The sequence below is a fragment of the Mustela putorius genome, unplaced genomic scaffold, assembly GCF_011764305.1.
Source record: "Mustela putorius furo isolate JIRA1106 unplaced genomic scaffold, ASM1176430v1.1 tig00000992_pilon_pilon_pilon, whole genome shotgun sequence".
Lineage (NCBI taxonomy): Eukaryota > Metazoa > Chordata > Mammalia > Carnivora > Mustelidae > Mustela > Mustela putorius.
This window is the reverse complement of record NW_025421526.1, coordinates 3756635-3781094: the sequence shown is the minus strand read 5'-3', so window position 1 is coordinate 3781094 and position 24460 is coordinate 3756635. Positions and strand designations below refer to the sequence as shown.

The 24460-nt window shown below is 46.5% G+C and overlaps 1 protein-coding gene across 4 annotated transcripts in view; it reads left to right on the top strand.

Annotated features, from left to right (window-relative positions):
- Positions 1-24460, top strand: part of STAT1 (signal transducer and activator of transcription 1) — a 45963-nt gene that overhangs the window by 19897 nt on the left and 1606 nt on the right. For 3 of the 4 annotated variants that reach the window (XM_013061864.2, XM_045086510.1, XM_013061863.2), the window contains 15 exons: positions 426-518; positions 1940-1999; positions 4220-4249; positions 4335-4428; positions 5524-5565; positions 6776-6859; positions 7277-7375; positions 8433-8568; positions 10138-10187; positions 10885-10979; positions 11755-11900; positions 13899-14084; positions 15135-15210; positions 16128-16230; positions 20002-21171. In XM_013061864.2, the coding sequence (XP_012917318.1) occupies positions 426-518; positions 1940-1999; positions 4220-4249; positions 4335-4428; positions 5524-5565; positions 6776-6859; positions 7277-7375; positions 8433-8568; positions 10138-10187; positions 10885-10979; positions 11755-11900; positions 13899-14084; positions 15135-15210; positions 16128-16230; positions 20002-20016 (1309 nt within the window). In that variant the 3' untranslated portion in view covers positions 20017-21171. Of the gene's footprint in view, positions 1-425; positions 519-1939; positions 2000-4219; positions 4250-4334; positions 4429-5523; positions 5566-6775; positions 6860-7276; positions 7376-8432; positions 8569-10137; positions 10188-10884; positions 10980-11754; positions 11901-13898; positions 14085-15134; positions 15211-16127; positions 16231-20001; positions 21172-24460 lie in introns of those variants that run through there. The other variant, XR_006608511.1, reaches the window with a different exon arrangement.

Below are 24460 nucleotides of genomic sequence, written 5' to 3'. Positions count from 1 at the left end.
TACCAGACTGTCTTACTAGAAGTACAATTTTCCAGAGGATCCTGAAATATCCATTTCAAATTATGGTAGCAAGCAATGTGTTACACGGTTCATTTTCAACTATAGTGAAATTTCTTTTTATTATTTTTTTTTGTTTATTTTTATTTTTAAATTGAGATGTGATTGGCAAACCACATTCATCAGGTTCAGGTGTAGGACATAATAATCTGAACTTGTATCTATTGCGAAGCAATCGCCACAGTGAAAATGTGCAAATTTGCAAATTCGTGCAACTCAGGGTTTTGCTTGTCAGAGGTGTCACAGGTCACACTCTGATCTCATGTGGAGTGCAGATGTGGGACGGCTATGCCCTCTAACCCCCCTCCTGTTGGTACTGCATCAGCCTTAATGGAAATGCTAATCTGCACTTTGCTTGGAATTTACAGCTCATTTGTGGTGGAAAGACAGCCTTGCATGCCAACTCATCCTCAGAGGCCGCTGGTCTTGAAGACCGGGGTCCAGTTCACCGTGAAGTTGAGGTAACCAAGATGAGACAGAAACCCTGCACCTTCAAGTGTGCATCCTCCCCTGCTACACCACACTGTCGCGGAGGGTACTTAGAGGAAGCAGTGGTACAGTAGGCATTTCGATGTGAATTCTTATTTAGAATATCTAAGAGTCCATCTTTTCTATTAAAAGAAATAGAAATGTAACAGATATTTATGTACACACACGCACACACGATTCCCCCCTGTAAATGTCATGTGCATTCACTGTAAACAGGAATTCGAAAGGGCAGAACTGCATCTAGTAGATGCAGAAGTTCCCAGCAGTTTTGTGCCCTCCTGAGAACAAGCTGGTAACCTGGGCTTCACATAGCCCCGAGACCATATGTGTGCGAGAACATGGACTCGTGACTGGTTTTTCTGGTGAATGGGGTCGGAGCTTTCCTCAGTGTTCCAGAGTTGTCTGTGATCTAAATATCTGTAGATCACTGTGGCAAACAGCCTAGTGGCAGTCCTCCCTCCCAGAATTCTCTCCATGTCTACACAAATACGGAAATAAATACAGTTGCGTGTGTGTGTGTATATATACATATATTTTCATACAAAGATACACACATACGTAATATTAGCCGCAGGATTTTAGTTTTAAAAACTAAGGTTCTGCTATACGTTTTTCTCTGTGATTATAAATTGCAGAAGTGTTTCCATGTGAGAACTTAGGGCTGTCCTTTCTCTGTCAAATAGCAAATTTCTTTAGCTATTCTTCTCCTGGTGAGCAGCTGGGCTCCGAAGAGCTGGCCATAGTCCTTGCTCCTGGGGTGCCGCTCAGTTAGGTCCCGGTGAGGTTCCCTGGCTGCTGGTGTTTCAGCATCACACCCGAGGACCCGCGGGGGCCGAGGACCCACCGCTAGAAGGGGCACTAGGAGCGCAGTCCCATCCGCCTGCGCCAGTAAGTGGAGCGGACCAGTGAGGGGCTTCTGCTGGAGGTCTCCAGCTCCTCAGAGAAGACACTTGCACATCTGCAGTCTTTCCGTTGTCTTTCCACACCACCTGGAATGACCATAGATGCTACCCTCTCTTTCCTCATTATGGGTCAGAGTTATTTTTTTTTTCTCAACAGAACAAACATTAGATAACAAGTTTTAGTAAAAAGTACATTTGCTACTTTTTTGCCCATATAATTGTCTCAAAGTAGAAGTTTTGATAGACCCCAGTGTTGGCATATATAGGGCTATATAGGGAAGCAGGGACCCTCACTCACATTTGGTGGGAATTTATGCTGCAAATGCACTTAGAAAAAATCCCAGTAGACGTATATGGATGTCGATGCTATTTTTTGTAATAACTGGAGGGAGCAGAGATTATTGACATGGCCACCCGTAGGGAGTTGGCATAATAAATAGACTGTAATAGATAATTTTTAAAGTAATAATGACTTTTATTTTTCTTTGCAGACTGCTGGTGAAATTGCAAGAGCTGAATTATAATTTGAAAGTCAAAGTCTTATTTGATAAGTAAGATATCTTATATTATCTAAGATACACACACTATCGAGATGCTGGTTTTGTTAACCAGACATGGACTGATGTGCTGGGGCTATTTCTGCGTGACTGCAGGAGGTTTAAATTGATGGCTCCCATTCTGGACTCTGGGAGCCTCCCCCAGAACTGATAGCAACAAGCCGGTGCCTTCTCAGACTATAAACAAACGGAAGAATGGGCGTTTTATGCCTGTGAGCTTGTACTGATCAAGTCTCGAAGCACCAGGCCTGGCCTGCTGCCTCTCCTTCCTCCTAGGCCAGCCTCGAAGAGGAGGGGCCCTTGGGCGTGCACCAGGCTGAGGACTGTCTCATGCAGTGATTCTGTGGCCATTGTGGGTTGTTTATGGAACGCAGCTGACAGCATTTTGCAGAGACTTTGTGGGGCCTGCTGGATCCACCCTTGTCTTGACAGCAGGGACCCGGAGTGGGCAGAAGTTCTCACGGGGGTCTAAACGGAGTAGTCCTATCCCATTTGCCCTTGGACACTAGACCTGGACTAGTCTTGAACTAACCACTGGCTCCCACCCCGCCCCACCCCTTGCTTTTTTTTTTTTTTTGTTAAGATTTTATTTATTTTTTATTTGACAGACAGAGATCACAGGTAGGCAGAGAGGCAGGCGGGGGGTGGGGAGGGAAGCAGGCTCCCTCCTGAGCAGAGAGCCCGATGCGGGGCTCCATCCCAGGACCCTAAGATCATGACCTGAGTCGAAGGCGGAGGCTTTAACCACTGAGCCACCCAGCTGCCCCCACCCCTTGATATTTTTAATGCTTTTTTGTGTGTGTAACGTACTCGTTTAACAAGTTTCAAAACCATTTATGATGATCCAAGTCATTTTCCTCCAGGGTTTTGTCTTTCTGCTCTCTAACGCTATTGTTCGCTGTGCTCTGCGCCTTTGTCTTTCCTGCCATCAGCTGCGGTTTCTCTGTGTGGCAGCTTTTGGTGCTTAACACATCACCCTAAAACATCAGGCTTAAAACCCAAAAGCTTATTTCTCTTATTCTGTGGGCTGTAGGTGGTCTTTCTGGTCTGGATCAGCTTGATTGTTGCGGGGAGTGTCCAGTGTCTGAGGTCCTGGCTGGGATAACTGGGCCCTTCTCTGTGGGGTTCCTTTCAAGGGGCTAACCTGGGCTTTTTTGCATGGGGACGGCATTCCGGGTGGGTAAGAATAGCCACGTGTGATGCGTGCGGGGGTGAGACTTGGAGCTTGTGCGGCATCCCTCCCGACCATTCTGTGGGCAAATCCCAGTCAGAGTCACCTGGAAGGTTCCAGGGACAGGGAAATACACTAATATCTCTTGAAAGGAAAAGAGGCAGATGTTGTGGCTGTTACACTGTGCTCTGTCTCTCCTTTGGTTTGTTACTGCTCTTTCGTCCTTTCTCTCTGTTCCACTCTGGGTTTTCTTCTTAGCTCTGATGAGGCACTATCATGCTGTTCCTTTTTCTTTAAGTTCTGCGCCACCACCACCCCCGCCCCTGAAATGGGGGCAGTTGGTCACTCACATAGCTAATGGTGATTGTCATTCACAGCAATGCTGAGCTTCTCATTGAGCTAGGAAAGGTCCCTGGCCCAGGTACCTGGGAGCCCAGACGTGACAGAGTCAGCACGGCATTGATGCTAGAGGCCAGGCTGCTTGAGATTGAACCTCAGATTTAAAACTTAAACTTGACTGCTTCCCCCAAATAATTGACTATTCTGGTCCTTTCATAAAAGCATTAAGGATCAGAGAGACTAAAAAAGGATTTAGCTGTCACGCTGGAAGTTCACTAATCACACAGCTGCAACGGCTCTCTCTTAGCTTGGGGCCTCACACAAGGCAGGCGACTACTCAGGAAACAGCCAGAAGTGCAGCTTATTTATGTCTGCGGGGGGTGCGCTCGTGCCCTTGCACCCGTGGCTTAGCTCACCACTCCCCGTGTCCTGCAAGGTGGGCGCCGGTAGCACCACATCTTACAAGCGAGACATGTGAGGCCCGATGGTTTATTTGCCCAAGGTCACTCAGCAATCCTTGGCAGAGCTCGTGTGGGTCGATTGGGGGCTGGGGGGCCAGGAGTGGAAGGACAGAAAGCCCACAGGTGTAGATTTTGTATGGTCTTTTACTCTATTGTATATTTCTAGATTTTTGTTAAAGCTCATCTCAAAATTTAAATGCACATACATGATTTTATATATATATGTGTATGTTTCTTTTTCAGAGATGTGAATGAGAGGAATACAGTAAAAGGGTACGTCAAGCACCTTGTACTAGATTTTACTGTGTTTGTTTAGAAGTTCCAAGCCTTTTAAGTATTTCTGCTCTGTATTGTCTAGATTCAGGAAGTTCAACATTTTGGGCACGCACACGAAAGTGATGAACATGGAGGAGTCCACCAATGGGAGTCTGGCGGCGGAGTTCCGGCACCTGGTAGGAGACAAGCTTTCCTGTTTCTGTGGGTTGTGTGTGGCTTAATAGGACCCATTTTCCTTGGAGTGGAACCCGGTTCGCTGTGCGATGTGGACGCACCCCTGGAGAAGGCTTTCTAGAGTGTGTGGCTGCTGACTTCACGCTGAATCTTCCTTCCTCCCCCCTACCTCAGGCCCGTTCTGTGCCGTGCTCTGCCGGCATCTTCTCCAGAGATACTTGCTGGGCCACAGCCATCTCAGCAAAACACTCCATAACCCAGTGTACATATGAGTGACCTGTGCCTGGTGCCTCTGCGACCTCAGTGATCACTGGTCATTGCCCCCACATCCTGCCTGCTCCTTCTCCCTGCTCCAGGTGTGGCAGGCCCCCAGAGTCTCTCCTTGGCCCATTATTCACTTTCTCCTTCCTGGCGGTCTTGCCCCCGACCACTGCCCCCACCGCTTTGTCTCCAGCAGAGTTGGCCCATTCCGCCAAGCCACAGAAATCCTGCAGGGAATTTTAAGTGCCTTTTGCCTGCCTCTGTGAGGTGGTTCTGACATGTTGCCCCTGACCCTGGTGTGCTCCCTGGGCTGGAACCTGCAGTTAGGGACACTGGCAACAGTTCCATAAGCCGGCAAATTGATAGTTCGTGAAGCTAGACCTTATAGGAGAGCCTCGGTCCAGACGTGGGAGTCGCACAGTGCCCAGAGCTGCTCTCAGAGCTCCAGAATGCTTCCATTAAAACCTCAGGGATTGAAGCCCTCTTGAGGGCAGGCTTAGCTGTGCCCTGAGCGGGGTGGGGGCGGGGATGAAGCAGTTAATGAAAGTTAAGGGGGATCATTCAGAAAAGCTTGCACGGGGCGGGGGAAGGGAGCAGGCTGTGATTCCCTGGGATCCTTCCATGGTCACGTGTGTCTGCATGGTGTCAGGGTGCTGGAAAGGGGCACTTAGGCTTAGGAGCCCACACAGGGGTCATTTCATGTCTTGCTCTGCATTCTGAAAATCATTTCACATCCTTTATTCTTTCTAAACCGTGACTTCGATCTGATTTGTAGATGAAAATAGCAACTGTGAGCATTATCATGCCGTTTACTAAGGTGGTTTCTTATTCTGTAGCAACTGAAGGAACAGAAAAATGCTGGCACCAGAACTAACGAGGTGAGTCCTCCTCTGTTTTGAATGGTCTCTAAGAGGCAGGTGTGTCCAGGCAGGTTGGCTCAGGGCCGCTGCACCTCAAAGAGGGGTCCTCTCCTGCAGGGGAGAGGATGAGCTCTGAGACACAGTGTATCTGTGATAACAGTAAAAACCCACTGCCTTCACACTTTCTGTTTGTCAGATGATTTCGCACACGACGTCGCTGGGCCCTCCCAGGAGGCTCCCGTGCTACTCACATCTCACATCTCACATGCAAAGAAAGTGATCCCGGAAGTTTGTAGGATGTAGCTAAGGGTACACGGGAATTACTGTGTGAGCTGGAATAGAGGCTGGTTTGGGGACTGCCGTGCTGAAAACTGAAGCGTGGCAAGAGGGTTTTCTCACACCTGCGTTCCCTACCCAGAGGCAGCGTGGTTCTGACAGTTCCCTTTTTACAGTCACTGTAATGCATTAAAAACTGAACTGTGGACAGAGGACAGAATGTCTGGAGTTGGTTTGGTTTGGAACGATTTCATGCTTTGTGCCCACGTAGCAGGCGCTCCTTGCAACCACACCCAACAGAGGTTGTGTGGAAGAGTGGGACAGACACCGCCCAGGGCCATGCAGACACACACCGCTTAGCCCTGGTTTTGTACTTCACTCTCACCGTGACCTCCCGGCTCCGCTCCTGTGAGCAGAGAGAGCAGCTCCTTCTCTCCTGTTCTCAGTTGCTGTGGTGCTCCCAGGGGAAAATGTGTATAAAGCCACTTAGAAAACTATTATATTTCTACACCGGGGACTTTCTGACCTGCCAGGCTTATGCAGTTCAGCCCTTCCAGTAACTAATCCCACCTGGAACACGTGTCTGCTTCGCCGGTTCGCCCGGGGTTAGAGCTGGATGGGGCAGCAGGCAGGGCGGCTGAGAGCCAGGAAGCTTCTCGTTACCAAGAAACCCATGAGAAGCTTCTGTTTCCCTACTGACATTTCTTACTGTTAATCTGTAACCCAGGCCAGGGTTTCAGAAATCTTGTCCTTAAGAGAACACGGAGATACAATAATTGAACCTGGGGTACACTGGTGAAAATGGGAATTTTTTTCTGAATTGCCTTTGGCTGGTTGGCAGTCAGGCTCTCTGCAGCCCTTTTTAGTCCTTATGAGGCCCCTGAAAGTTGCAGGATGTGTAACTGAATCACTGTATTCCTTTTTTTTTTTTTTTCCCTATCTCTCTTTGAAGGGCCCTCTCATCGTTACTGAGGAGCTTCACTCCCTCAGTTTTGAGACCCAGCTGTGCCAGCCTGGTTTGGTCATTGACCTCGAGGTGAGACATACATGGTTCAGACCTGGGAAATTTTATTTTTATTTCTCAGTTTTTGTTCTAGACATATTGACTTAATTGCTAAAAAGGATGATCTTTCTCAGCTAATACTATCTTGATGTTAACTGAATTGTTCAGGAAGCTAGAGAACTGAATTCAGCTTTAAAAAGCTGCAAACTAAATATCCTAGTTGAGGTGTCGTATGTTAAACTATTACATGAGGCAAGGAGACTTATTTCTTAATTGAATGGTAGAATGAAAAATAAGCTATGGACAAAAGTTAACTTTCCATTTTTAGTGTTCAAATATAAAATACGTGCAAATTTGCAAATCACCCTTTGCTCAGATTTAAGGCTACACAGTGGTCTTCAGGTGATACTTCTGTGATTCGAATGATTTCAAGGTCTTTATCATTTTTAGACGACCTCTCTGCCCGTTGTGGTGATCTCCAATGTCAGCCAGCTGCCGAGTGGTTGGGCCTCCATCCTGTGGTACAACATGCTGGTGACAGAACCCCGGGTATGGAAAACTCATCTCCTTTTGCTCAGGCGCTAACCATCGTGTGGTTTCTGCACATCTCACAGCACCCCTCAGGGCTAGAAGTAGAGAGAAAAGTGACATAACAAGTGCTTTTGTTAAGGATCTTCAGTAATTCTGGAAAAGGGAAGCACCTATATGTATTAGAAATGAGAATTGCGGTTTTCCTTCTGTAGGAATAAGCTCAGGCAGTAGATTTCCTATAACTTTTACTGTGGAGGAGTTGATTTATTGCTTTTCTTAAGAAAGTGTATATATCTGCTAAATCAGCACGCTCCGTTCTTAAGTCTGCATGCTCACTGTTAAGTACAGCTGATTCTCATTATTTCCTGCACTTACATTCTTTTCTTTTTCTTTCTTTTTTGTTTTGCTTTTTTTTTGCACTTACATTCTTGAAAGTCACTTTGAACACTGAATGATGGCTACTGGACCTGTCGATACGTGGCCTTGTTTATGTATGCTTCTGTTTAAAGATGACTTATCTAACGCATCTGTTTTTGCATTCACATTGAGCTCAGGCCAGCAGCACTGTAGCTCATGCCTGAATGAAGTGCATCTAAGCGCTTGTATTTGCTCCGTGAGGTGCGTGGCAGCCATCTTGCACTTAGGAACATCAGGCGGCACCGAAGTGCTATCCTTGCAACCATTTTAAAAATGAAATTTTTAAAGAACTGAAAAAAACCCAAAAGGCAAAGGACACTTGCTTGTGGTATGAGAGCTGAAACAAGAAGGCAGTTGCGTGGTCTGACTCTCCTGGAAACATCCATGTCGGGTGACCCCAGTCTTTCACCGCTCTATTCGTGGTGTCCACAGATGACTCCAGAAGTGCCACGAGGAGCCATTTATGGGTTAAAGTAACTTAGCATGAGTAGATTGCATTCACGAATGTGAACCTCCAAATAACGAGAATCAACTGTGTTTCTCTTCTGTGAAAACTTGTGTGTGTCACAGAAACTAGAACTGAACTTCAGGACAGATCTGGGTCTGAGGGCCTTAATTGGGACCGACTGTCTAAGCTTTTGGGTATTTTTTTCTCTAGAATCTGTCCTTCTTCTTGAACCCACCTTGTGCACGATGGTCTCAGCTCTCGGAGGTACTCAGCTGGCAGTTTTCTTCTGTCACCAAAAGAGGTCTCAATGTGGACCAGCTCAACATGCTCGGAGAGAAACTACTCGGTAGGAACTTTCTCCATATAAGAAAATTTAAATTCATAAGGATATCTCGACTTACTCCTTTCTCCTCTTTGCTCTATTTTGATCAAGGTAGAAGAGTGTTTAAAAAAAAAGAGTTGGGGGGCTCCTGGGTGGCTCAGTGGGTTAACGCCTCTGCCTTCAGCTCAGGTCATGTTCCCAGGGTCCTGGGATCGAGCCCCACATCGGGCTCTCTGCTCAGCAGGGAGCCTGCTTCCTTCTCTCTCTCTACCTGCCTCTCTGCCTACTTGTGATCTCTGTCTGTCAAATAAATAAATAAAATCTTTAAAAAAAAAAAAAAAAAAAAAAAGAGTTGGTTGGCTTTCCCAGCTGCAGCTTGTTACAGCTGAATGAGAATTATATATAGCTCACTTCAGAAGTAGGTGAAATTTTTTAATTAAAAAAAAAAACTAAAAAGAATCATTTCCCGATTATTTCTTATTAACATTACTGAGCAGGTTCTAAGGGAAATATTTTTGAATTATGTAAAATATATTAGTTGTGGCTGAAAGAAGTTCCTTGATGAGAAAAATGAAGTCTTATTAACCTAAAAATGAGAAAAAAGTAAGTCCTCAGCATAGTGAAAATAAGTAAGGTCCTGGAGCCACCTACTCCATAGGGTACACCCAAGGCTCTTGTCTCAGGGTCCAGGCCATGATAGAGAATTCCTCTTCAATAGCTAATGTCATGGATTTATTAGTCTTCCACATAAGGAAATCAAAGACCAACTAGCCCCAATCTTCAATGAATGAGAGTTATCTGAACTATTTCTTTAAAAATCCACAGGCAACTTTTTTCCCCCTAAATTTGCTTTCTATATGAAGAATTGTGTATATTGCAAACACCAGAAGCCTCCTCCTAACCAAGTAGCTCAGTATGTCTTCTTGTGGCCACATAGCTGTCACAGTAGGGCTCTTAAACCATTTAATAGGATGTAAGAAATCACCTCATCCCATCTCCTTATTTGGTGAGAATTAAGACAGATCTTTTTTGCCTATAATGGCTTATTTGTGGTTCTCTCCAAAGAGAGATGACAGGCTCACACTTTTGATGGCCTAGGCTGCTTTAATTTGTGAAGTGGAGAACCCCTCAGCCTCCTTCCCCTCTGTCATGTCTCCCACTTGGCTTTTGATCTATATTGGCCTCCCTCAGCCCATGTCCTCTTTGGAGAAAGGCTGAGGCAAATACCCAAATAATATCCAAAATAAGCTTGGACAGTCAAATGTCAGTGAAATAGATCACCTAGGGGTGATCTTGGTCTTAGTTTGAAGCTTGAGAAAGCTCCGAAGGACCTGTGGGAGAGAAGCGTGCTGAGGAAGGAGGTGGTGGCCCCGGGAGATGATACTGCATAGACAGGGACCAAATGAAGGCTTCTCCAGAAAGTACAATTAATTAGCATCAGTGTGTCTCAGAGTATCAACCATGTACATAGTCTTTCTCTTCTGGGTATTAGCTCTTTGAGAGGATATACAAGAGCCATCTTGGTTAGCCAGTCTAAGAAAAGCTTCAGAGTCCATTTCTGTTTCCTGAAAAAGCTTATTTTTATTTGGTTAGGTCCTAATGCTGGCCCTGATGGTCTCATTCCATGGACAAGGTTCTGTAAGGTGGGTACTGTCTGGGTTTTCTACGCTCTGAGTTCTCGCTCTCTGTTGAGGTTCTCCTGTTGTTTGCTGTGGTAGTTACTTATCTTTGTGCTTATTTTGGCATGTTTGCCCCGGCCTGTGGAAACCCGGGGGCAGGTTGTTTACTTTCCTCCAGTGCAGAAGGTCAGTCTCCAAGTGTGAGTCTGACAGGAAGCGCCTGTGTGTGTGATAACATTCTTTCTATCTGAAATGAGCGTTCCGTTTACCCACACAGTCCCTTGCCTGGCAGCATTTAGCATGAGAAATGCGTGGTCTGTGCCGGCTTGGACGGCCCGATGGGCCTGATGAGTTTCCCCAAGCCTGCTCCAGCAGAGGGACCAGTTGGAGGGAATACTAAGACCCCTCTGGAGTGGCCGGGCAGTGCTGACAAGCTCACGCTACTGGATTTTACTAGCAGGAGGGCAGCTTCTGTTCTGTGATTCACCCTGGAAGTCATTCCCTGGCTAGTTCACTACAGTTTAGAGAGGGAAGCAGAGGGTGGCCTGAGACAGCGAGCTAGCATGGTGTCTGCGTAAGGGGAGGGGCGGCTTAGTGGGGGTGATGTTAATTTTGGCAGCTCTTCACGCTTTCCGAATTAAAATCCGATGGCAGGAAGAGGCATGGTAAGTCACTATTTTGAATTTCTTTGTTCCTAATGTGTGCATTTGTATACTTGCAGGAAAACATAAATGATAAAAATTTTCCCTTCTGGCTTTGGATTGAAAGCATCCTTGAACTCATTAAAAAACACCTGCTCTCTCTCTGGAATGATGGGTAAGGGCCATCGATCAATTTATTTTTTAAACGTAATTTTAGCACAGGCTCCCTTACTGCAAGCTGGAGACCCACCTGACCTGGACAGGCCTCACAATTGGACAAGACCTGTGAGTGTCTCACAGGAATGGATGCTTCCGGGCTGTCCTGTTGGGGCTTCATGATAGTGGAACCTCATCAGATTAAACTTACACTTTCATAATCTATAGATATGTATTTTCAACACTTAAACGGGATTTTTTGAGTGTCATTCGTGCATTCACTGATTGAACAAAAGCTTAAGCACTGATTAACTGTATTGCCACTAGGAAGGAAGAAAACCCTTTTGACCTCAGTCAGTGGTTTTTACCTGACTTACCAGGGTCAGCTGCTGTTTCAGCAAAGGCTTTAACTTACCAGAACGTGGAAGGACATTGTCCGAGCCTTCGTCTCCCGTACGAAACGTGCAGGAACTCGGACATTTTCAGGGCCTTTAAAAATCGCGGGAAACAAATGGTCCTCAAGCAGACACGCCGGGCCCTTACGTGGCGGGTCCATACGGACCATCCGCAGCATCCCCTTGCATGTGCGGATCACGGGCTGGGACTTCCACAGACACAGACACAGGCCAAGCGCTACCGGAAGTGGCGAAGCGCTACCGGAAGTGGCGAAGCGGGCGATTTCCCGCACCTCAGACGGGCTCCACATTTTCACCCCGGTTCTTCTGTCGGCTCTCCACAGTCGATCTGGTTTCCGAGGCGTCGCTCAGAGCACCTCTTTCTCTGTCCCCACGCAGGTGTATCGTGGGCTTCATCAGCAAGGAGCGGGAGCGCGCGCTGCTGAAGGACCAGCAACCCGGGACGTTCCTGCTGCGCTTCAGCGAAAGCTGCCGTGAAGGCGCCATCACGTTCACGTGGGTGGAGCGCCCGCAGAACGGAGGAGGTGAGCCTGCGCGCATGCGTGCCCCACGGGCCCCTCTCCCTCGGGCCCCCGGAGCAGCCGCGGTGAGGTCACAGCCAGGTGGCTGTCAAACCCACCCCCTGAGCGTCGCCAAGAGGGTGTGATAAGTCACCAGGAATATTCGTGGGTCACTGCCCGGGTGGAAGTGACGGGTGAGAAACAGACGAGGCCGAGCGCTGCTCTTTCTGTCCCGCCCGCTACCTGTAGGGCGAGGACGTGCGTCCGCGTGGCTCCCTCGCAGTTCGGGGAGGACACCCACGTTGTGTCCTCCAGGCACGTTGTGCCCCCAGGGCCACGCGGGGAGGCCCACCTGGAGGCACGCCCCCCCGCCCCCCCCCGGCATGCTCCGGGTCAGGGGTCCTGCACACCCCGCACGGCCCTTGGCCCCCGACCCGGCCCTGACCCTGCATGCAAACCTAGCAGGGTCAAGTCTGGCTTTGTTCTGTCCGGGGTTTGCTCTTCCTCAAATGAGTTTGCAGCGGAAAGACGCCCAGCACCACCGCACCCTGGAGTAGGGTCCGGGGAGAAGGCCGAGCTGTGGAGAGATGTTAGATAGGGTCCTTTCCGCACTTACTCTCAGTTTGCACTCTAGGCGTGCTGAGGGAACCCAGTGACTTTCCTGCCTTCAGGGGACAGGTGCAAAAATGGGGCATACTGGGGCGCCTGGGTGGCTCAGTGGATTAAGCCTCTGCCTTGCGCTCAGGTCATGATCTCAGGGTCTTGGGATCAAGCCCTGCATCTGGCTGTCTGCTCAGCAGGGAGCCTGCTTCCTTCTCTCTCTCTCTCTCTGCCTGCCTCTCTGCCTACTTGTGATCTCTGTCTGTCAAATACCTAAATAAAAATAATTTTTAAAAAAAATTCATTTGTTTAAAAAAAAATGGGGCATACTTCAGTTCTATTTTTTTTTAATTTTTTTTTTTACTTAAAGATTTTGTTTATTTATTTGACAGACGGAGATCACAAGTAGTCAGAGAGGCAGGCAGAGAGAAAGGGGGAAGCAGGCTCCCTGCTGAGCCCAGAGCCCAATGTGGGGCTCCATCCCAGGACCCTGAGACCCTGACCTGAGCCACAGGCAGAGGTTTAACCCACTGAGCCACCCAGGCACCCCTATTTTTATTTTTCTCCTAATGAAAATTGAGGAAGGCTGGAATCAGGGCCGAGGATAGGCAGTAGATGTTAGAAGCGGCCTTGTCCATCTTCTCCAGTAGTACCTTTCCCGAGCTAAATGAGCGATGGAGCCAGCCAAGCCGGAGGCAGAGCTGAGGTCCTTGGCATCCAGAAAGCTTAGGCGGGGCAACACCAGCTCCAGATCTCTGGGATGCTGGCAGCCTGCACATTAGGGCAGAGTCCCCGGAGCATGCGAACGGCAGCCTCAGGAATGTGTGCACCCAAAAGTGAGCTTCTAGGTCAGTCAGGAGGCAGCATTCAGATGACATCTGGGAGTAAGACCATGAGTAAATTAAAGGGGTTTATTGCATTAAGGATTAGAAGAAAAAGTAGCAAGTAGGATCCTTTTTTTGTTTAAAAAATTGGTTTCTGGGTATTGCATTATTTTAGTAAAAAATTACAGTCTTCAGTCTGAAAAGAAAAGCAACTGGAGAGTGAGCTTATTTTTTATTAACTTAATCTGTGGCTTGAGCCAAGAAGATCCAGTTAGTATTTCTCTAGCTGCCCACAGGTGGGGACATCATTGAAGATGCAGGCTACTGAAGATGTTTAATAAACCTCTTATTGCCAGGTTTACCAATCTCAGCAAATAACGACAAGGGCAGTGTTGTTGCAGTGCCTTTATGTTTCTTGTTTCTCAGAAAGGATTCTAATTTATTCAGAAATGAAGCAACACACTGTGTTATAAGTCCTATATCATGATTAGTTCTTATTGGGTTTGCTCAAATCCATGAACTCTGCAATGTTTTGCTTTTCTTCTCTGTTGTTTTGGGATTAGTCCATGGGACTTACTTGGATCTTCTTCTTTTTTAGAACCTCACTTCCATGCCGTTGAGCCCTACACAAAGAAAGAACTTTCTGCTGTTACTTTCCCTGACATTATTCGCAATTACAAGGTTATGGCTGCTGAAAATATTCCAGAGAATCCCCTGAAGTATCTGTATCCGAATATTGATAAAGACCATGCCTTTGGGAAATACTACTCCAGGCCAAAGGAAGGTAGGTGGGGGAGTGAATGGTCACCGCCCTTATGAGTAAAAGTGCAGTTCGCTCATTCCTGGTATGAGGAGGTTCTTACTTCTTCACTGTCCACAGGTTTGCTGGAGCCGGGGTTTAATAACACACACAGCCCTTGGCTTCCTGGGGGTGCATGGCGCCTGCACAAGCTTCACCCTTGCTGTGGCATTAACTCCCCACTTTCTTTTGAATCACTGTAAACAGGCTTTCTAAAGATGGTATAAACCAGCGTAGCTGAAATATAACATGTTATTTGGCCTGATACAGACAGTAAGAAATGAACAGGAATTTGGTGTTTTAGGAGTGTTGACAAAATCCATTTCTGGTCTTGTGTATTTATTATGTTATTTTTCCACATGCAGAGTGGTAAAAGGCGTGAATACCATGGCCAACTAATTTATACCAGCCTGTTCCTGTTAAAATTGGGAAAACTAAGGCCCAGGAGAAGCAAAACTGTTCATTTAGGGTGATCTGATTAGTTTATGAGATCATATTATTCCTAGTGATTGTTGTTAAGAGTAGTCCTGAGCTTAGAACAGGTCTCCTGCTTCTTTGTCTTTACCAGATGTATTTGAGAACTTTCACATTAGGTGCTCTGGTTTGGAACATGCCAACAGAGTTTTTTATGTTCCAGAACCAGAAATCTCAATATCCACACAGTTGCTTTGGGAAGAAGATGCTGCTAGCTTTACCCTGCCAGCCATGTATATCATACCAGCCAGGCTAGAACCACTAACCTAGATAAAGCTGCACATTTCATGCTCCAGCTTATGTGGGATTTCAGTCCTGGGAAGGAGAGAGCCTGCAGCTTGACTTCTGTCCTGAGCTCCTCGCCTTTCCCTCTAGGTTGCTTCTGCATTCCCACCAGAATTTGAGGTGATCCAGGCAGGGAAGTCACAGCCCCATAAAGCTACAGGACCCTAACCTGACTGTTAGGGCAAACAGTAAAATTCTGATCAAAGAGAACATTGATCCTCTGTCCTTGGGTAAACCCTGCTAACAGAAAGTTGTACCTGATGTGTTTGCTTCTAGCCCCAGAACCAATGGAACTCGATGGCCCTAAAGGAACTGGATACATCAAGACAGAGTTGATTTCTGTGTCTGAAGTGTAAGTGAACACAGAAGAGAGCCATGTTTAAAAACCACAGGCCAGCCCCGCTCCTGCCTTCTCACTGTAATTGCTGCTGCCGCCACCAAAGTTGGACTTTGTTGGAAAGATCCTAACTAGAGATCCTGGTGCCACTGCCTATCAGAATTTTACTGCCTTTATAAAAAACAAACAAAACAAACAAACAAACAGAAAAACCCCCAAAACCCTAAACACCACCACCACCACCCAAAGTTGTATTTAAGTATCCCCCCAACTGATATTTTGAAAAAGTATAAATAAAATGAACAAAAATGGATCACAGTGGGAAAGTAGTTCTTTTCAATGGAGGAAAGGCCAAAGTGGTGATTGAGATACATTTTTTTCGCTTGCTTTTATTTTGTTGTTTCATTTTATAAAGGGTAGAAAAAAATTTGGAAAAGTCATTGTCAGTTATTTGGCCCGCAGCACTGTCTTGGGGTGAATGGATGTAGCCTTCATGTAAAAACACTCTGGAGCAGCTTTATCTGCATACAAACCTCAAGGTAGGGATGAGGGACTCCCCAGACATTCTTCCGGAGCTTGGAAGCTTGGAGCTTCTTGGCCAGCCTCGGCCCCGAGGTATCGGCCTCGCAGGGTGACACGCTGTCCGTGCTCGCCCGCACCTTTAACCAGGCAGGAGCGGCGCAGGTCCCAAGTCTGGCTACTTCTCACTCACATCTCTAGAGTCCTGGACGTTTCCCAAGGGGCTGGGCTGGGGACAGGAACCTCCTGCAAACTGTACTTTTCCAAGTGTCGTGCACGAGCAGATGCCCTGAGCCAAAGTAAAGATCTCCAGTGACAATTCCGTCACAGGCCGAAGACGAAATGTCCAAGCTGGCACCCCCATGTGCGCGATCTCAGTGTTAACATGTCCTTTTCTTCTCTCTCCATTTTAGTCATCCCTCTCGACTTCAGACCACAGACAACCTGCTCCCCATGTCTCCCGAGGAGTTTGACGAGGTGTCACGGATAGTGGGTTCTGTCGAGTTCGACAGTATGGTGAGTACCCGGTGGCAACAGTGTCGGCTCTTGCCGAGCAGGTGTCTCTGGGGCCGGGAGGGCACCTGCCGCTACTCGGTTCGGCTGCGGGGTATCAGTAGCAGCCTCTGGCAGAGCCGTCGACGGTGCGTTTTAGACCAGCCCTAACCAGTCAGAGCCTGCTGTACTTCAGTAAGCTTCCTCAGCACCAGGATGCTTCATCCCTGGCACTTAGCACTTTCCAGAAACTGAATGACATTTCAGGTATTTCAGAGTTTCACCTCTGCCCTTTGAAGTTGTCCTTGCCGAAATTTCATGTGTTAAGGAACTACCGTTGCTCTGATAAGAAAATGTTTTCCTTCAGCCTGTTATTTCAGCACTGTGTCTGGACGCAGGAGTGTTATTTTTAGGGAGAGCGAGGACTGATGCTTGGCAGTTAGCAGTCCTTGGAGGCTTTACCAGCGACAGAGGAATTGTCCACCTGCTTCATATTTGAGGACCAGTCTCTGCTGCTCGCAGCCGCGGTGGCCGGGCGCTTGCCAAGAGTAGCAGGTTCTAGGAGTGAAAGAATTATGAGTGTCACGACCAGAATAGGAACAGGGTTGTCTCCAAAAGAGAGAATCTATTGCCTTTGCCTTTGAGAGAATGTTTCTCAATAAATCAAATAGTATTGTTTGCCTGTCGGGCCAACATCCTTCCTCTTGAAGACTTTTTTGTTTGGCTGGAATTTTGCTGACACTGTTTAATTCGGAGCACTTTTCCATGGGAAGCTGTTCTGGTTTATTTGTTAAAATGTGTTTACTCACTTTAAAAAAAGTCCTGCCTGAGTTATTACCATCCTTTCTTCATCAGTTTCTTGTAACTGGTACCTGGCACAGACTGTGTGCTCAGGGGGTGAGGCAGGAGGGCAGGGAGGGGAGAGGTGGAGAGGGGATGCCACCCTTCACACACCTGGGCTCATGTAGCCGTGCGTGCCGGTGACGTCGGTGGCATCTGTTGGGAGTCAGGCTTCCAGTGTGTAACTGATCTCTTGGTCCCTTTTTCTCGCCTGAAGAAGCCCAGGCTGAGACTTTTAGAGACCATGATTTCTTACACCTTCCTGATTGTTGAAAATGAAAAAAGTCACTTCTTTTCCTGTTGGCACGTGTAAAATGAACCTTTTCTATGGGCAAGGACTCCTCCTGTTGGAATGTAGCCCCTGAGGCTACTATAAAGTACTTATGGGCCCAACATAAAAACGGAACAAATGCAAAGCCCTCCTCCAGGAGTGTAAGATCTGTTGGCAGAACCACAAAATGGCTGACCTTCTTTCGTGCCTTCTTTGTTGTTCCTGAGCAAGGTACATTATCATCACAGTCAGCCTCAGCCCCGTTGGTAGGTGAGACGTTCTGTGTACCAGGCACCCCACCAGGAGTGACTTCATCAGTCTTCACAACTGCCTTCCGAGTAGCTGCTACTGTTCTCAGTTGTACAGTGTGGGAAAGGAGCCCCCATCCCAAGCTGTCCAACTGACTAAGTGGTGGAGGGAGCATGGGAATCCAGCCGGTGGGTCTGTAGCGCGCAGGCTGTTGCCTCGCCTGGAACGTCTCCCAGAACAGCAAGAGCTTCCTTTCCTTCCAAACATCCACCGCAAGAGAAACTGTTTGCACAGGACTCCCTAGGTCTTGTTCCAGTTTATCAGGACAAAGGCAGCGTGGCCTTTGGGTGGGAAGCCTGTGTTTGGGATTCGGAAGTCCAAGTTCCGACTCTGTCATCACCATTATTCCCCTTGACCTTAAGAAAATAAGATGGATTAGTTGCGTCTGTCTGTGCAAGCGTGTCACTGACTTTCTCTTGCTCTTAGAATGATACTGGGAGAGGGATTTAAATTCTCTAAATGAATGCCAGGAAATGGACACCCCCCCACAGCCATTCCATTCCAGATGATTTCATTCATTTCATTTGTAGGGCAAAAGAAGTCTGTTTTGCACACCCACACGCACGTGCGCACACGCACACACACACACGGCTCCAGGTTCAACCTGTAGAAGACTGAGAGAGCTTGGGGAGGTGATAATATGGGCAAGGCACCGGCTGGACAAAGTAAAAGTTGGATTAGTCCCCAAACTGGGTAGACTCTACTTTATCTGTCTTTGGCCTTGGCCATGACTTCCAGTCAGCATCTGCTTTCTGCTCCTGGCGGGAGAGCATATGCTGTGAAACAGCGCGGCCTCTCCTGGGGCCTGCTGTTTCAGCCTCGTCTGCAGGTTCCCACTCTGGCCAAGGGTCAGGACCGGGAGGGACCACGGGCCCCTGAGGAAACTGCCCGAGAGAGACAGAGCACCAGTGTTTTCTTCAGGATGACTTGAGTATTTGTTTAGTCTGGATTTCCTGTATAACAAACTTTTTCCTCAGGGACTACATGAGAACCAGTCTTCTCTCCTGCCAGCCTTTGGCAAAGCTGGTAATAACAGGAACATTTATTGACCATCTCTCGTTCCGTCTTTTGCTCTAGGCACTGCACACCGTCTCTCAATTAATCCTTCCATCGCGTCCTTCTGCCAGGTCCTCTTAGCCTGCTTTGGAAGAACAAGACCTTGAGATTTAGAGAGGCGGGGTGATAAGCCACAGTCACACATGCTTGTAAGAGACGGTGACAGGATATGGATGCAGGCTTTCTCTCCTTCTCTCTGTCTCCCTCTTTTTCCCTCTCTCTAAAAGTCCACTCTCTCAACTACACATTTCAGCCACACACTGGAACGTAGGGGCAAAACCTTCACTGCGCTTTCAATCCAAAATAATGTTCATAAGAGCCCACTGGGTCCTACCCATCATTGAGCACTTAGGGTTAAAAATAATTAACAATGGACCCATTGTAGAAACGACTATAAATCATTACAAATTCTGACTTGATTGGGTCACTCTGTGGCTTCCTAAATAGGTATTAGAGGAATTCTCCAAAACCTTAAAGGGCAGTTCCCAAGAGGCTTACAGTCTAGTCCTGTGTTTCTCTTGGTATTCTGGGAGCTGAGTAATTTTCTGTTTCAGAGGGCTGTTCTCTGCCTTGTGGAATACTTAGCAGCACCCCTGGCTTCTGCCGCCTAGCCCACTAGCACCCCTAGACCCAAACCCAGTCATGGTGATCAACCGTGTCTCTAGACGTTGCTGGAGGGCAGACCCAGGCTGGTGAAGAGCCCCTGGCCTGCGGGGAGAGCGCAGGGACGGAGGGGCGGGGAAGCTAGGAAGTCAGGGGCAGCTGGGATTCCTTGGATGTGCAGTTTACTGCCCACACGGTGCGCTGCTCTGGTGAGCTGGGCAGGAGGCGCTCTCGGGGTGGAAGGGCAGGGCTGCCTCCTAATTCTGTGTCTCTAGTCTGTACCTGAAAGGCATTCATTTATTATTCCCACTGCGTGGCCTTTAAGGAAAAGTCGTCATCTCCCCCATGCTGTCCTCCCTCGGGCACACAGCTCAGCACTGTCTCGCTCTTGTTTTGTGGGAGAGGATTTGCCACGTTGCTCTGCCCCTAGAGTTGCATAACAGCAGAATGCTTTATGCGGCCTGGATGACTGCACAGAATTAAGCCAGCAGGCTGCAGAGGAATAATCCATCTGCTTAGATGATATAAAAGGTCTCGATTAGTCCAGGGAAAAGGATAAATAGCACATGTGAAGGCCCTCCAATGAAATAGTGGTTATTTGCTGTGGAAGTGTCTTCCTACTACCCCATTGTAGAACCAACGAGCCGTGTCAAATGTGTGGGTCTGCATTTCCTAAGAGCTGTGTAATAAACTTAACCACATTTTATCTTTTACAGATGAATGCAGTATAGAGCATGAATTTTTCTCATCTTCTCTGGCGACATTTTTCCTTCCCATCTGTGATTCCCTCCTGCGCTCTGTTCCTTCACATCCTATGTTTCTAGGGAAATGAAACAAAGACGAACAAATTTGCTGCAACCTGTTGATAGCAAGTGGATTTTCCCCAAATTCAGAAACGTCTGTTACTCTGAAAGGCTTCATGCATCTAAAGAAAGGTAAAATTGAAAGGCCCTCTCTGTAGTGTGGGTTTTACAAAGAGAAATATCCAGATACACTGAAAATGTCAGGGCTAGAATGGGAATCCTTTAGGAAAGGTGAGAAGTTGAGCAGCATGTAAAATGCTGTGCACAAAGTCCGTGCCCGGCTGCTGTTACAGGCTGTTGGATAGATCACACGGTTACTTAGGGAACTTCTTGATGTGGGATTGGCAAATTTCTATTCTAGAGAATTTTTACTTGTTCCCTCTGCTGCAGATGTGGCTGGAGGTTTTCTGTCGGGTTACCTATGAAATCGTTCAGAGCTAAGTCACACAGAATTACATCGACTGTTTATCAAAGGTAGTCATCCTATATCTGTGCAGGGGGTAAAAGTTGTGTTCTTTATTTTACTACATTTTTCACGCTGGCCGTTTAAAGCTAAAAGCAAATTCTCTGTCTTGGGAGACTTAGCTTTTCTGTCTGTTATGGCTATATGATACTGGGTAATATCAGTAGAAGGAAATACGTTTTCTGGACTCTTGAGTAGTTTTTTTTTCTGTCTAAGCTTTAATGTCCAAAGCTGAATATATCCCGCCTCTTTGCAGTCACTAGTAAATGAAATTATCTTCACATTTCTGTCATGGGAGCCAGGCTATTAACAACCGCTCTCTCCAGACAAAAATCCTGTTACTCTTCAAAAAGTTGGAGTTAATCATAGATTCAGACCAACTCAGAAATTTAGTTCATGTTTCTTAAATGGGTTAATGTGTCTTTATTGTTATTAGCTGGTATTTAGTCTTAGTCATGAAATTTTCAAATTGAGAAAAGAGTGACTGACAAGTAATTAACCAGAGATCGTATGAGAATCACACAGTTTGAGAACTCGTCCTGTGTAACTGCATTGAGAAGCGCCTGTTTTTCAGCGATGATGTGTGTCTCTGAAAAATACATTTGCAGATGGTTCCATCATCTCTCCTGTGCTTTTTCTAGACTGCTTTCTGATGTTCCGTGAAGCGTATTCTGTTACTCACCGTCTTCACTAGCACTGACACCACGCACGTGGCTCGGTGGGGCGGGTTTGGCACGTTCTTCCGCAGAACGTTCCCAGACACACGGCTGTCTCTGCAGCTGCGCCTTCATTTCCCACCGTCACCACCACAGTTATGTTAGTACGTAGATGCCGTATTTTTCTGGTGGGGATAAACTTTTCTCAAAGTCTATTTTAAAATTTAAAAAACTATCTGTATCGCCTTAAATACACTCTGCATGTGGTACTCCCCTCCTCTCAGTTTTTATGTAAGACCGCGTGAACCTGGCTTTGTATCGACTTTTTTTTTTTTTTTTTAAGATTTTATTTATTTGACAGACAGAGATCACAGGTAAACAGGGAGGCAGGCAGAGACCGAGGGGGAAACAGGCTCCCTGCTGAGCAGAGAGCCCAATGAGGGGCTCAATCCCAGGACCCTGAGATCTTGACCTGAGCCAAAGGCAGTGGCTTAACTGGCTGAGCCACCCAGGCGCCCCTGTATTGGCTTTTTAGATTGAAAGGAGGAAGAAACAAAGAACAAAACATTAAAAAAATATATTGTTTCTAATTGTCAGCACTTTAACTGTTTAGTGTGTTTGGCCCTTTGAGAGCAACCTGGCATGGTTTCATTTTACCGTGCTGGCCAGGGGATTTTGGTTACTTATGAGAAGTATTGAAACTCTAATGTTAGTCTCTTAAAAACAAATTTGGCCTAAAGATTTTAAAAGTTACTGGCATTTATGTGTAGTTTTGATGTTTTTCCCATTTTCTTCTTACTTATGATCAAACATACAAACGCGTGAGTCCAGATTTTTGAGTAAGGCTGGTAACACCATGTTTCCGAGCACTGGCCCTTTCTAGCCTGCTTGCAGCCCAGACTGCTCTGGCGGATGGGTCAGTGGGAGAGAGCAAGCGGGAAGCAGTTCTGGAATGAGCTGCAGGAGTGCCATGAAAAGCAAACAAACAAAAAAAAGTGCTTTGGTTTTGATGACCACAGCTGTCTCCAAATGCGCAAATAATTTGGCAGTTAGTTTGAAATATAAGTTCCTAACTTAAAAACACATGGAAATGGGACTCTTGTCTTGTCTCCAAAGCCACATCTCAGACCCACATCCCAAGATCAGAGGGGCTCTTCCCGAGGAGTCACTGTGCCCATGCCCAAAGGGGCCATTTTTCTCCAAAGATGTTTTAAGCTAGAAAGCCATGGCTTTCTCAGAGTAAATGGCACCCTGAGCTGGGAGAAAAAAAAAAAAATCATGTAATGAAAGACATAATCACTACTTAAACATAAATCGTCAGGGAATAGTGGTGTAGGCTTGAATGCTGGCATCATAACAGATAGGACCTTTCTTATCTCTGCATCTACGGTCTTCACATCTTGGAAATACAGTTTCTTTATAATAAACACAGAGAACCGTATTTCTCCAGTAGATAAGGGCCTGCCTAACCCGGAGCTTGTATTCATATATAATTGATCATTATCATGAGTCACCATGTAGATCCTGGCTTAGGGATGCTTATGAGTTTTAAGAGTGCTTCTGGTGTGGTTTTGTAGAGGGTTTGATAAGCACAGAGCTTTTATACACCACCTGAGAAAAATTTCTCCTTATCTGATAGGAAGGACATTCCTGAGATGGCAATAAATGATTGAGCTATTTATTCAGCATTAAATGACCAAAATCTTCTTAGTGCCTGTAAGCTAAAATGGAATATTAAGTCAATAAACAGAGCACTCCTTTCACCTCTGACTTTCCCGGGGAAAAAACTTGAAATTGTTTTGTAAACTGTGGTACCTACTTTTTGGACCGGGATGCTGTTGCCAGAGCAATGGGTGTTTTGCCTGAGTGGCTTCTTTTGGGTAGTTAAGGCTCACTCACTGTACTCGCTGTAGTAGTTCATCAAATATTACCGAGCACCTGCAGGCAGCCAGCACTATTCTAGATGTTTGGGAAACATCAGTAAGCAAAAACAAAGAGCCCTGCTCTTTTGGAGCCCAAGACATTGTGAGATACTGGATCATAGGTTCTAACTGCCTTACTTACGGAAACATAAGATTTTGTGAAACAGCCAAAAAGCTACAGATAGCTTAAATTGTTCTATAAAAATATCCACAATTCCAAGGAAATGGCATTTAAAAGTTTTAAGAAGGCTAAAGATAATATGGTTTTTAGAAGCTTCTAATATGAATTTTATAGCTCTTAAAAGATACAATCATACCCCACTTCCAAGTTTTGGTAGACTAACTTCAAGTTTATGTGTATGCTGTACTGAGGAGTTAAACCTCTTACTTGGCCAACTGAAAAAAAGTACCACACTTAAGCATTTGTAAACATCGTGAATTTATATTGGGCATGCAAATGTAGGGGTACCTCAGTGGTACCTTTGGCAGGAAGCTAATAATCGGTTTTGCATTCTCATACTATGTGAAATCTGTTTTTCCTAGTGCCATTGCACAACTGTAATGCCCTGCTGGTGGTGTGTTGATAGCCTTTCCCTGGTTTTCTGTACATGCACGAAGCAGTTTTTGTTATTATGACCGCTTGTTGGACTTAATTATTGTAGACTCTTTAAAAGACATGTGGAGAGGAGCACCTGGGTGGCTCCATCGATTAAGTGTCTGCCTTCTGCTCAGGTCATGATCCTGGGGTCCTGGGATGGAGCCCCACATGGGACGGCCTGCTCGGTGGGGAGTCTGCTTCTTCCTCTCCCTCTGCTTGTGTGCACTCTGTCTCTCTCAAATAAATCTTTAAAAACAAAACAAACAAAAAGACATGGAGAGGCAGCCAGGGGCAAGGCTGGAGCGCGTGGAGGCCTGGAGTTGGGTCCAGGCTCCAGAATAGAAATAAAATGCCCAGTCTTTGCCCCTTTGTAATAAAAGACTTAATTGTCTATCCTTTCTGTCCCAAAACACACACACCTTCCCTGATCTTCTAGTAATTCCGTCCGTCCTTTATGTAACTATAAAGTACGCCTTCCCCCCAAAAGCCCCTTTTTAAAGTCTGACCTAACACATTCACCAGCTGCTTCCCTGTGCTGTCTGGCCTGTGAATCACGAATTTACTCATTTACTCATTTTACTAGGAAAGTTAGTAAGTAAAATTAGAAAGATTATCCAGTCCTTAAAAACAGCCCCAGAAAAGTAATACGCTCCTGTTGTATCAAGGATAAGCATGATTTAACTTTTCTCTGTTTGGTGTTACTCGTCTGTTTCCCCCGCGCTGGTGCGCTGCT